Source organism: Callorhinchus milii, unplaced genomic scaffold (genome assembly GCF_018977255.1).
Source record: "Callorhinchus milii isolate IMCB2004 unplaced genomic scaffold, IMCB_Cmil_1.0 Scaffold4, whole genome shotgun sequence".
Taxonomy (NCBI): domain Eukaryota; kingdom Metazoa; phylum Chordata; class Chondrichthyes; order Chimaeriformes; family Callorhinchidae; genus Callorhinchus; species Callorhinchus milii.
Genome location: NW_024704745.1, coordinates 60,665,611 through 60,679,983, shown reverse-complemented (window position 1 = coordinate 60,679,983; position 14,373 = coordinate 60,665,611). Strand labels below are relative to the sequence as shown.

General features: G+C 40.5%; 1 protein-coding gene across 1 annotated transcript in view; it reads right to left on the bottom strand.

The window, feature by feature from the left end:
* LOC103172583 (neuronal PAS domain-containing protein 2) overlaps nucleotides 1–14,373 on the bottom strand; it is an 80,522-nt gene that overhangs the window by 23,929 nt on the left and 42,220 nt on the right. The window contains exons 4-9 of the mRNA XM_007885332.2: nucleotides 13,352–13,443; nucleotides 12,096–12,185; nucleotides 11,581–11,701; nucleotides 9,382–9,495; nucleotides 3,136–3,254; nucleotides 1,980–2,062 (exon numbers count right to left, since the gene is read on the bottom strand). Coding sequence (XP_007883523.1) covers nucleotides 1,980–2,062; nucleotides 3,136–3,254; nucleotides 9,382–9,495; nucleotides 11,581–11,701; nucleotides 12,096–12,185; nucleotides 13,352–13,443 — 619 coding nt within the window. The remainder of the gene's footprint in view (nucleotides 1–1,979; nucleotides 2,063–3,135; nucleotides 3,255–9,381; nucleotides 9,496–11,580; nucleotides 11,702–12,095; nucleotides 12,186–13,351; nucleotides 13,444–14,373) is intronic.

Here is a 14,373-nt window from a genome sequence, read left to right as displayed (position 1 = left end):
TTTAAGCATTTAATTCTGGCATTTACTAGTAGCAAAAAATTCTGATTTGTAATGGGGTACTGATGGGCAAGTCATACTTCCCACAACTTAATGTCTGCTCAACCAATCAAATAATTCTGTGTAATCCAAGGCATAGTCTGGATGATAACACTGAAATCTAAACAGTCTTTGTAACAGGAGTGAATTCTGATGATAACTGGAAGTTTATTATGTTAATGCATGGAAACTGGTGCACCTGAAGTAAATCACAAGATTTCCATTGGTCAGATTTTAGTTATCCAAGTAAAATCATCCTATTAGGACACTGACAGGTTTGAATATACATTTACACTTCCAAGTCTGCCTTGAACTACAATGAACCTGTCTGGCTCTGTTAGTTGCCAGTTCACCACTGTTAAAAGGCCAATTTACCTCCACATCCCAATGACACATTTTAGACAAGAAAGTCATTTTATTGACCTCAAAAAGGTGATGGGCTGAGTGGATCCATGGGATACAAAAACCCGAACCTTCTAGTCCCAAATCCTCAACCAATTAAGCCATTTGGGATATTTTTTCAATCTGTATACAATACAAAATCAATTGCCAGAACTTTAATTCCGAATTATAGACACAAAATTTTTTTTAAAAATAAATATCTCATACAACAGTGCATTTTCTGACATCAAGTAGAAGAATGTTAATGCTGGGAAATTGAACACTTTCTCATTCTTGACATGCTGTGCATCAAATGCTTCCAGGTCAGGTATATCACTGTGAAATGCTTCCTCTAAAGTAACCAATTAGGGTGTTCCAACTTGGAGTGTCCCTACTAAATTAATGTAAGCTTTTTATTTGTACAGCAGGTACACACACGGTAGCTGCTCTGACTATGACTGCAAATTAAATGCTAAATTAAGGATAGTTTGTGCTTGTACACTTGGAACTGTATTGCAATTGTTTCTTCTGGTAGTAATATGTGAATAAAGCACAAAAGCCAAAAATGGATGTAGCGGTACTTTTACATTTTCTTTTCTTGGGTGAATTGACTGAACGGATGACAAAAATGAACCTTATTGCATATGTCTGGAACTCATTACTGACCATCTGTGCACTACATTAACAGAGAGGAAGAAAATTGCCAATAACACTTTTTTTTCTAATAATAATCCTTGCATTTGATATAGCGCTTTTCACATCTTCTAGACGTCTCAAAGCGCTTCACAGAATATACTGTAAAGTGAATTTACTGTATATTTGAGGGTGAAATGTGGCAGCCAATTGCGCACAGCAATGTCCCACAAACAGTCGTGGATTGAGTGACCAAATTATTATTGTTATTTTTGGAAGGATTATTATCCCCAGGAAAGCGATCCCCCATTGGACTAACAACCGGGTTCCTACTTACTGCTAGGTAAACAGAGGCGTGTGGGGCAAAGAAACTTCCCCAACATTTTGCTCTGCCAGGAATCGAACCCAAGTCACTTGCTTGCGAGGCGAGCGCTCTAACCACTGAGCTACAAGATGTACTATTTACATTATGCATGAGAAATATAATTTGGCCTCCAGGTTATACACCATTGTTCTTGCACCATCAGTTACCATCAGCTTTCTATGAACTGAGTTTCCTATGTTTGTTTGGCCCTCATTTAATAGAAATGTTTTCCACAATGCTGAACCTGCATTGGAGGCACTGAGAAAGTGATGGTTGGGCAGAAAATATATCTAACAAAAACCATCCAACTTCCTACTGACCCACTGAAATTAGGCTGCAACATACGTGGACTTAATATTTGGATTAGATATTCAGCAATATGTAAATATACAAAGAAAAGAAAATGTGCCCATGCAAATAATATAATTGAATGTTATTTTTCCTTGAATGAGTTCAACAAGAACAAATAGTTTCCAGACTGTTTTGCCAGACCCGGTTTGTCCAATAGTACATTGGTTAGTTCTAAATATTACATTTCTTTTTTTAAAAAAAAGATCTCACTGACCTGTGATCCAGAAATAAAAATTTCCACTCCAAGCTATGTCTTGAAGTAAATTCTTCTAAAGGTTCTTCAATTATGCACATATCCTGTGTAAAATAAATCACTGTAAATACATCACTGTATGAACACTAAAAGTGGCAGTATTTTACCATAGGCTACCTTTTAATTCTATATTTTAATAGCTAAAGTACAAAATTCACACTAAATATGAAACTTTAAAAATATAAAAATCTATTATAAAGTTAATTATTTTTCATATACTAATAACTTGCATTTATATAGTGCTCTTTATGCGGGGTAACGTTTCGGAGAACTTAACAGTGGTGGAGCTTGATACAGTTATCGCACCCATGTGGCTTACAGTTTAACATTGTATTCCCCTGAGCTTGGTTTGTAGAAACGAATATGCAGCAATACAAATAATGTTTTTTTTAAACTCTGCATGTGACGATCGTACTGCTATTAAATATGATTGTTACATTTCGCTCATCTGGCTCTGGCCTTCTGCACCTCTCTCGTTCTCTCTACTCCACCATTGATGGTCGTGCATTCAACCATCACGCCCCCAAACCCTGAAACTCTCTGCTTCAATCCCTCTGCCTTGCTCCTCTTTGCCCATTTTCAGATTGCACTTGAAGTACTTAGTCTTCTTTGACTGCACTTAGTCGCCTATCTTAGAGTGCGGGTTTCCTGTGGATCACACACAAACTGGAAGATTGCATACCCAGCTTCTACTGCTGGGTTTTGATGGTTTTGTGTGCCAAAAGTTGGCTGATTTGCATTGCACACAGTCTGTTATGCACAGGAAAGGTAACATCACTTATTCCATGTTGCCTACATTTGATGCTCGTGCATGATGCCAGGAACAACCCGATGGCCTAGAAACCAGCCATTTTTTCACCATTTTGCTTATAACACAATCAATGAGACATGGAGCCACCCAATCATGTTAGCGAGGTCCCCTGTATATAGTTTTTAATGATCATTCATGCTGCACCTTGGTCAAGTCTATGGCCCATGCTTGAGTAGCATTGAAACCAGTTCCTCTGCTCTGACACCGCGTTCCCTGATTACCATTCAAAAAGATCAACACAAGATGAAAAAAAATCTGAATGCTTAAAGAGTTGTAACATAAATTCAAACTGAATATTGCATCTACCTTTATAAACTGAGGTGTTGCTAGCCGAACAGTAGCTACAAAACACATCTGTTCATTTAGTGCTGATTGAAATGTCCTTTGGACAGCACCTTCGAAGCCATTACAAGACGAACTAGGCACTGAAATCAGAAGAACAAGGTGCATTCATATCTCACGGTCCTAGCAAAGTGTAGTAATAATTGCAGAATGTGGATTACTTTACTGAGAATCATTTAATTGAACTTAGCAGAAACGTTATGGCTGGGAGAAAGTAAAAGTAGGAAAGGGAAGAAAAACAATCACAGTGTTTGGAAACACAGCATTTTGATTGACTCCCTGACTACTCAAACCTGGTTGAGAATTTTTAAGATACATTGAAATTACCCAATCACACCATGCTGTAAATTATGACTCAGTGTCACCAAATCACCCAACCACCCTCCCACCACGACTACTATTCAGTATATCAGCAGCATTGGTAAACTATTTCAAATCCGAGCAATATATTTTAAACCTTACTGAAAGGTTCAAAACAGAATGAGTCAAACGGTAGCTGAAACTGCCCAGATAGTAACAATAGATTCAGTCTTTACTGTACTCAAGAAATGATGACAGTAGATTACTTGAAAGGCTCAACTTGAGACTCTCTATCGCATATTCAATTCCCAGTATTTTATAGGCAAGCACCCACACTTCATTCATTATTTATTTCATCCAACTCCCTTTAAACACAAGACTAGAATGGTTAAGATCACAATTTTTTCTACAACATTTGACAAGAATGAATAAAATTCTTTGCAACTGATCACTAAATCAATGTAACCATCATCAATCATTTAGGACCTTTTTTAATATTATAAAAACTCCTGGGGTTTTGATTTATTTGAATTGTTTTTTAATATTTCATTTTAGTCTGTGATGAACTGTATTAATAAGATTAAATAAACTGGAATATTGGATGTTGAAGTGAGTTTACCCAGGAAAACAAAAGCTAATTACAGTTTAATACTGCCAATGGAAAACAGCAAATATAAACTTCACAAACTTGTAAACCTCAGATTGTTCATCACACTATTCATAGGATATGCTGGCAATTTTTTCCCAATTTTATGTTTCATGAAATTATATTTAGCAGTTGAGAGGCATTTTCAAATATAAATATATATATGATCAAATATAAATGTTTGATTTATATTTAGTATTAAATTCCTGATTTATTCCCTTGTAAATACACTCCAGGAACAGTCAGGATGTAAACTTAACAAATTATTTTATGCAGCTCTTACAATAAAATTAGACTGTAAATAAAAAAGGTTTGATTTACATACATCAGAATATATGAATCGATAAGACATACTACCTTTCTTTGCCCCCAGCCAGCATATAGCATATATACTATCCAGAACTCTGCAGCCTGTGTCCTTTCCTGCACCAGGCTCAGTAAGCCTATCAGCCCCATTCTTGTTTGGCCCCATTGGCTCCCCATCCTCCAGCAGATCGAGTTCAAGATGCTCGTTCTCTGCTCCAAATCCCTTCATGGTTTTGGCCCACCCTACCTCTGCAACCTCCTCAAATCCTACTGACCAGGCTGCTCCATTTGCCCAGTGAGCACCAGAATGCTTCATTTCTCCTGCCCTATCTCCCCTACCATTGGAGTCCTGCAGCTCAGTGGTTAGTGCACTTGCCTCGCACGCGAGAGACCTGAGTTCAATTCCTGGTAGGGTGAAACGTTGGGCAAGTTTCCTTACTCCACATGCCTCTGATTTTCTAGCAGCGAGTAGGAACCCATTTGCTAGTCGATTAGCAGACCGCTTTTCCGGGAGTAATAATTCCTCCAAAAAAATAAATAATAATAAATTGGTCACTCAATCCATGACTGTTTGTGGGACTGCTGTGCATAATTGGTTGCTATGTTTTGCCCACAAAATATACAGTGAATTCATTTTACTATATATTCTGTGAGGCGCTTTGAGACATCTCGAAGACATGATAAGGTGCTCCATTAAATTCAAGGATTATTATTATTATTACCATCCACAGGCCGGTTGGCATCCCTTTTGCCCCACTCTCTGGAACTCCATCCCAGAAACCCTCTAACTCCCTCCCTCCCAACAGCCCTCTCCTTCCTTCCCTCCCTTCCCGACCAAGGTCCGTCTCAAGAGCTACTTTTTTAACCGTGCTTTGGGTCATCGTTCCTCTCCCCACCCCCTTCGTTTCCCATTCCCCACTTGGGTCCTAGCAAGTTCTGTTAAGCTTGTTGGGATTTCTCCTTGATGTAAAAGGTGCTTGAAATTGTAAATCTGTATTGTATATAGTATAAAACCATTTCATTCAGGTTTCCATAATTTCAAAGTAGTATCAAGCTGAGGTGGAGAGACTTAGATTGAAAGCATTGAGATGTTCCAATTATTCCTGCTACCTCAACCAGTTGTTGCCTTATTTACTAAAGCTTTTTATTTTTGACATATACGCAGTTATTCAGAAAATGTAATAATAATAATCCTTGCATTTAACATAGCACTTTTCATGTCTTCTAGATGTCTCAAAGCACTTCACACAAGATACTTTAAAGTGAATTGACAGTATATTTTGTGGGTAAAACCCAGCAGCCTATTGTGCACAGCAGTGTCCCACAGTCGTGGAATTGAGTGACCAAATTTTGTTTGTAACATGAAACACGGATAGAAGATTGTTATGCACAATAATTCTCTGCATTCTAAGTAGAAATATGTAGAATACTCCACAAGAGTTTGTTATTTTTGTCCTCTCAGTCATAGTTCGCCAAGTAAAGTTACAACTTTGCGACCTTTTTTCATTTCGTCAATATACAAAGGATGCAAAGGATGCAATATACAAAGGATGCAGAAAACCAAAAGTAGATTTGATTTTCTAAGATTGAGAAAATAGTCATATTTCGGTTAGGTAAACCCCAACAACAGGATGAAATAGCCTGAGATGCTTAGTTCATTGGTGAACCTGGAAATGTTATACATAATGCAAAATAAGTCCTCTACAAACCTTTATTTAAAAAACATATTTCATTAGTCATTATCTCAACATTGCTCATATTTTATAATCATTTCCTTAGTAATATTTAGATGAGATGTATCTTATTATATTGCACTTCTATTATAATGCACTTTTTTATAACATGCATTTGGTTATAATTTGTTGTCGGTGTGAACCACACTGTCTGCAGATTCGCACAACAACAACAACAACAAGATTCCATTTATAGAGCGCCTTTCATGTCGGGAGGACGTCCCAAGGCGCTGTACAGTTGGGTCAGGACCTGAGCAGGGGGGAAATGGTCAGGGTGAGGGGAGGGAAGGGAGGGAGCGAGGAGGGGGTAGAGAGTCGAGAGGAGAGCTGAAGGCACAGTCAAGGAGAAAGGTCTTGAAACCGGCCTTGAAGGAGGAAAGGGAGGAGGCGGCGAAGGCACTGGGGGATGGAGTTCCAGAGTCTAGGGGCTGGGAGGCTGAAGGCCCGGCCACTGATGGTAGGGCGGTTGGGGCGGGGGATGTGGAGCAGACCGGAGCCAGAGGAACGGAGGGTACGGGTAGGTAGGGGGATAGTAGGTCGGAGAGGTAGGAGGGAGCAAGGCCGTGAATGGCCTTGTAGGTGAGGATGAGGATCTTGAAATCGATCCTCTGGGGGATGGGGAGCCAGTGGAGGCGAGCGAGGGTGGGAGTGATGTGGTCGCGATGCCTGGTGCGGGACAGTACACGAGCTGCAGAGTTCTGAATGACCTGTAGCTTGTGGAGGGAGGTGCCGGAAGGCCGGCGAGGAGAGAGTTCCCATAGTCCAGCGTTGAGGTGATAAAGGCGTGGACCAGGGTTTCAGCAGTGTGAGGGGTGAGGTAGGGCCGTAGTCTGGCGATGTTCCGGAGGTGATGGAAGGCGGTGCCAGTTGTGGTGCGGATATGAGGGAGAAAGGACAGCTCAGGGTCGAAGAGAACACCAAGGTTCCTGACAAGCCTGCACACCAGGCAGTTTTTGCACTAAAACAGGCAACTCCATATCATTAGGTCACTGCCAACTTCACTTTTTGTTTTGATGTATAATGCAGAGAGTGTATGGATGACAACCATTGCATTACAGTGATCTCCACTATATAGGATTTCAAAATGGACTATTTTGTAATCCATGGCTCTCTTCAAGTTTTGTTTTAAAAATGCAAAGGTAAGACATTCAGCATTTTGTGTATGCATCACTTAAACCAATGTCCGCCTTTGATGAAATTCCTCGTGCATCGCCAATGGTGCTATGCCTAACATTGAATGGAACTTTTCCCAACAAGAGGTAAGTATGATTCATTAGAACAACAGTTAATAATGCACTGTTTAAAATCTGTAAAAATACGCCTTTTTTTGCATGCTAAGCTTTGCTGCATTCCTTCACGGGTTGATAGGTTCTCTTAATAAAACAAGCACACATTTTGGGAGTTTTGTCAATTCAAAAGGAATAGATTTTGATGCATTTTCCTACAAGGAAAAAATTGCAGGGCTATGGGGTAAGAACGGGGAGTAGGAATAGTTGTATATCAAAGAGCCGGCACAGGCACCATGAGCCAAATGGCCTCCTTCTGTCCTGTAAGATTCTATGATTCTGTTTGGATTTATAAGTATCAAAAATACCACCAAAACAATGAGGCACTGGTAGTAGGTTTTCAAAGTCAACTGCTTAATAGAAATGCACGTGTATGCTTCAAAGGAAATAAGGAATTAAATACTTTTTTTTCTAAAGAAAAAGTCAGCCATAACAACTTTCCTTCTTGGCATTTGCACGTTCACTTCTCAGTGTCAGTATTGCCTCTGTATGCTGAGTTTCCAAAGAGACATTTCAAGAGAACTTCCAATGACGTTGACCTATTTGGAACATGCTGACCTATTTGGAACCTCTCCAGATATTTCTGCAAATCTGTTCAAGCAGATATTCCAGACAAACAGACTCCAACAGTCCAATAAAACAGGGAGACGCCTTTTCTGGCACAAAGCTACTTTTGGCGAACTTTAATTTATAGGTCGAGCTTATTTAAGATAATAAAGAATAAAGTCCATCTGTGTAAAAAAAATCCTTGCTCAAATACGCCCACGTTTCCATCTGCTGAGATGACATACAATCATTTCTAAGAAAGTATTAATAATTAAACGTGTTGCACTTAAATAAAGTCTCTGCACTATACCCACACGGGCATGCACAACATTGCAAAAACATAACCCAGCATCACCCAGGGATAACAGTTTTCTGGTCCTAGCTGTTGGATAGTTGTTTTGCCATAAGGACAAAGGTAGATCTAGTTTCTCCAGGCTGGTTTCACACACCTCACCAACAAAAGCTTGCATTTATTTATATAGTGCCCTTTATGGAGGATACCATCCTGGAGAGCTTCACGATGGCGGAGTCTGAACAAGCCAGAGGGAGGGGGGAGGTGACCATAAGCACGATCAAAAGGAAAAATCTTTAGGTGGGATTTGAAGGTGGGGAGGGAGGGGGCAAGGTGGAGGGAATGAGGGAGAGAGTTCCAGAGTTTCGGGAAGTAGTGACTGAAGCCCCGGCCACCGATGGTGGAGCAGAGGGCTCAAGGGACAAATAGAAGGCTGGAGCCAGCTGAGTGGAGGTAACAGGTGGTGGAGTAGGGGGTAAGCAGGTGGGATAGGTAGGGAGGTGTGAGGGAATGAAGTGATTTGAAAACATGTGAGAGGATCTTGAAATTGTGATTGGGAGCCAGTGGAACCTCACAAATGGCCAGTCTCAGAACACTGGCAGAAACATATGAGTTGGTGAATAGCACACAATCTCAGAATGAATGTTGGCTTGAAAAAATAACCAAAGGGGAAATGGTGCTCTATCCATTAACTCACTAGATCATACAGTGCCTTTTACATCGGGAGCATGTCCCAAGGCGCTGGACAGTCAAGGGTTTGTACCTGAGCTGCAGGCTATCTCCCCAAGCCCTCACATTTTGTTTACCAGCCATTTTTCACACTGGAGCCTTTTTTTTGGAAGGATTATTATCCCCAGTAAGCGATCTGCCAATCGACTAACAACCAGGTTCCTACATACTACTAGGTAAACAGAGGTGTGTGGAGTAAAGAAACTTGCCTAAGGTTTCGCCCCATCTGGGAAACAAACCCAGATTCTTCACTACGGAACTCCACATTAGATTACCAATGATGCCAATAGACCCAGTGGACACTTTTGCAGATGAATACAAATCTCAAGCATTGCTCTCTTTACATAGCAATCTACAAATAGAAACACTTACCATTGTCATAAGACTGAAAATTCCCAACAAATCGTAAATATTCATAAGTAGGCGGTTCCTCTGGGTCCAAAATCCCTCGAAGCAGATGGCAACAAAACTCAAAGTAATTCTCAGCTGTAAATAAAAAAAATCAAGATTTGTCATTGTATCTATTAAAATGTCCATATAAATAAGGTTTCTTCAGATGATTAGAAAAATGTTCTGATGGCAATGTAAGTCAGTGTGCTAATATGCTACATGCACAAAGTAATGTAATTTTGAAATATAACAAAGATTCTCACCAGAGGAATACTACCATAATAGAGATTCCCACCAATCTCTTGTGTATACAAGCAAGGAGGAGAATCTGGCATCTCTGAGGTAGAGAGCTCAGTAAATAGATATAATACCAGAAATAGATTGCTTTGAAGTCTCTTCCACTGGATAGTTATAACATTCCTTGCATTTGATACAGTGCCTTACCTTGTCGTCTAAATGTCTCAAAGTGATTTTACTCTAAATAGGATTTTACTCTAAAATTTGGTAATTGTTTAGGAGGGGTGTTCCACTCCATCTGAAAACTGCTGTCATCACCCCCCTCCTCAAAAAAAAGACCCTCGATCCCTTCAATATCTCTTACTACCATCCCATTTCCAACCTACCCTTCCTTGAGGCCCTGCAGTCTGGTATTCGCCCTGCCCACAGCACAGAGACAGCACTTGTCAAAGTCACAAACAAAGTTCTCTGTATCTGTGACCAGGGCTCCCACTGCCTCCTCATCCTCCTGGATCTCTTTGATAAAGTCAACCACGCCATCCTCCTCCACTGCCTCTCCTCTCTCATCCACCTTATTGGGACCGCACGGTTCGAGTCCTACTTAACTAACTTCATCTCGGCAAATGGTTTCTCCTCCTGCCCCCGCACAGTCACCTGCAGGGTACCCAGGGCTCCATCCTTGGCCGCCTTCTTTTCCTCACCTTTATGCTCCCTCTTGACGATGTCATCTGCAGACATGGAGTAAACTTCCACATGTATGCGGATGACACACAAATCTACTTTGTCTCCTCCAGCATCGACTCCAGGTCCGCCGATGTTCTATCAGCCTGTCTGGCAGACATGAGGGCCTGGGTGAGTGCAAACTTCCTGTAGGTGAATGTAGACAAGACAGAAGCCATACTCTTTGGCTCCCGTCAACGTCTTCACTCCTGTGGATTTGAACGCCTCAACTTCCCTGGGCTCTCCCTCAGACTCACTGAACCAGTGCTCAATCGAGACATCCGGTTCAACCCCCAGCTGTCCTTCCTCCCCGCATCCGGGCCCTGACCAGGACCGCCTTCCTCCATCTCTGCCACATTGCCCGCCTCCGACCATACCTTACCCCAAATGCAGCCAAAACCCTCGTGCATGCGTTTGTCACCTCCCACCTGGATTATTCAAACGTACTCCTCGCAGGTCTCCCCAGCTCCACTATTCAAAAAATCCAGTGAATTCAGAACTCTGCTGCCCCCATACTGACCCGGACCAAACTCAGCTTGTCTCTCGCAATCTCCGCCCCACCACTGGAGGCTCGCTTTCAGTCACTACGCCCCAAAACTATGGACACTCTCCCTCAATCCCTCCGCCTTGCACCCTCTCTCCCCTTTTTTAAGTCCCACCTGTAAACCTTCCTTTTCGACCGCACTTACGGTCACCTCCCCCACTCCCTGGCTTGGAGTCAGGATCCGAAAATGTTAAGCGCTCTGAAACACTACTGGAGGGCGCTATGTAAGTGCAAGTTGTTGTTGTTGATGTTGAATGTATTTGCAGCCAATTTGCACACAGCATTGTCCCCAATACAGCCATGAAATGAATGACCAATTTTATTTGGGGGATCGTTGGCCAGGACATTGGGGGAAACTCCATTTTCTTTGCATATAATGCCATGGAATCTTTTACAGGCAGACAGGACCTTGATTTAACATTTCATCCAAAGCACAGCACCTCCAACAACACAGCACACCTTCAGCATTGCATTAGAGTGTCAGCCTAGACTGTGAGTTCAAAGTCCCAATTAACAGCTTGAACCCACAACCTTCTGACTCAGAAGTGAGAGTGGTACCTATTGAGCTAGGCTGATTCCCAACATCATAGACAGATATAGATGGTGTTAATACTGAAGGGATAAGCTCAGTGTTAAAACTAAAATAATGCTCAAGCCTTTTGATGTACATATAAACTTACAGTTTAAATAGTCTGGCAAAACAGAATCAGTCACTAATGTATGAGAGGACAGCAACTTATATACTTCTCCATGTTCCTGTTCTGGGAGGAAATTTAATAAATTCTGATCGACGATGTCAGACTGGAAGAGAGGAAAAGGCAGAATAAATCAGTTCTGGTGTAATATTATCCCAGCTTAATCATCAATTTAAAGGAGAAAAATGCAGTTAAACCTCATTATGTGTTGATGGCAAGAAGCTCCTGATTATTGAGGACAGCTAGTGTCGCTATCAATATTTATCCTTGTGAGTGTGACAGCATTTTATCTGCAGCATTTTTTTAGAGTGAAGAAATTACAATTATAAATTGAATCCAGTCATTGATTACTCTTTCATATTCTTTATTTTAAATTCAGTTTATTTTTAAAGTGGATCCCGATTCATTAAGTGTTTTTTTTAATGTTGTGAATTATTAGTATTGACCCTTGTGTGAGAACCTGGCTTATTTGCGTTCCGAAAAAATATGATTTTACTCACAGGTAAATGTCCAAGTAGCGGTGTAATGCTATCAGAAACATAAATGATATTTCCATCTGTTGTTACAGCTATGATAAAGCCATCTAATGCCTGTAGGGAAGAGGAAAATACAGTCAGTTTTCTTCAACCAAACTGATTATGCAGAAATGGATAACACTATAATTTTAAAAAAGTTATGAAAGTGATTTTCAGCATATCTAAATAACCTGCAATGTTCCTTGTTGGATACATTTTGGGGCAACTTTTAAAGGTTGGTTGTTAAAATCAGTGTTTGCTCAAACATTCCAAAAGTAACAAATTATGCTTTTTTTGTTAAAACATTTTCTTGACACTATCAAAGTATAAAGAATACTTACATTTTGCAATGTAGTTACAAGTAACATTTAATGTACTATGTATAATAAGGAAAGAACGCATAAAAAACACTGTCAAATTAGTGGCACAGAGAACTCTGACATGGTCCCCTAGACAAGAGCACAACACTGTGTGACAAAGCGCCCTAGACTAGAGCAAACACTGTCTGACATGGTGCCCTAGACTGGAGCACAACACTGTGTGATATAATGCCCTGGAGCACGAACGTGCAATCCGCTGAGCGGTGAGACATGACCTACTCATGAACTTCTGCACGTTAGGATCCTGGAGTCCAAATTCTACCAGGTCTTAGCCTGTAACACAATAGTTAAGATGACACAGTCTCATTTGGAAGCCAGTTCTCTAGGAATTGCAGAAAACTGCCTTCCAAAGTAAAACTGTGTTTAGGGAATTGTCCACAATACACCCGATTCCCAAGATTAAAACACAGGACAGGAAATTGCGACCCATCATTCATCATTGTCAAATTAATACTCTGTTGAAAAATGTAGACAAGTGTCTTAATTATGGATTCTTTTACAGATGTACACCCCTCCCCCCCCAATTCCATCAGAATCCTTGGGCCCTAAGATGGCTACTTCACTAAGTGCACTGCTTGTCCACTGCAAACAGATAGTAAGATAGCAGCTTAGTATGGGACATTGCTGTGAGCAAATTGTCTGCTGCGTTTGCCTACAAAATACATTCATTAGACTTTACAGTAAATCCTGTGAGGCACTTTGAGTTGTCCTCATGTTGTGAAAGGTGTATGTCAAATCAAATGCAAAGTTTATTATTATTATTCAGCGATGTGTTAAATCACAGGTTGCACCTTTCACCTGACATAGCGCAAAACAAAATCAAATGAGCACCACTCTTAAAGTAGATTTTCATGCAATTACCTCTAACATCAGTTGTGTAAATTCTTCATTGCTCAGAAATGAAGGCTTCCAGTTATGCTGAATAGTATTTGTTTCAGTTTGTGTTGATGTTTCTGGAAAAAGAAAAGAGAATGATTATCTTTCAATTCTGGGGATCTTACTCCAACAACCAGTTTACCCTCTTTGCTGGGGGATACTGCTTTCATATTAAAATCTGAAAAGCATATATATATATATATATATATATGTAATTTGAGTTTATTTTTTAAAAAAGTGACACAAGAAAACATACACTAAGTGAAAGTCAGAGTACACTGATGCAAGTATATTCCCGAACTATAGAAATCAGAAATCAGAAATCCATCCTTTCTTGTTAGGGAAACCTGTCCTTTTAAATAAGACTTTCTAATCTATGAAAAAGCTAAGAGGAAGAGTTGTACATAAAAATTCAAACCACATTTACGCTCAGGAACACAACTGGAATCTGTATTCTAAAAGCAGACAGAGGGCAAAGGACTATTTAAGAGACTGGTTGGGCAGACACAATATTTTACTGGTGGATCAGACCCATTGAAAATGACAGACCTAAATACATTTAAGGTAAAAAAAGCACACATTATGATGAACGTCAAGAAAAAAAATGCCCACAAAGCCGATAGAATAGAATAGAATGTTAAAGAAAATAAGCAAAGTTCTGATTAATATTTTAGGGCATTCATGAATAAAGAGGTTACATATTTCACCCCAGGAGTAAAAGAAGTGTTATACCAATATTAACCTTAAAAAGGCATTACAATACAACAACAACAACAAGATTCCATTTATAGAGCGCCTTTCACGTCGGGAAGACGTCCCAAGGCGCTGTACAGTTGGGTCAGGACCCGAGCAGGGGGGAAATGGTCAGGGTGAGGGGAGGGAAGGGAGGGAGCGAGGAGGGGGTAGAGAGTCGAGAGGGGAGCTGAAGGCACGGTCAAAGAGAAAGGTCTTGAGACCGGCCTTGAAGGAGGAAAGGGAGGAGGCGACGAAGGCACTGGGGGATGGAG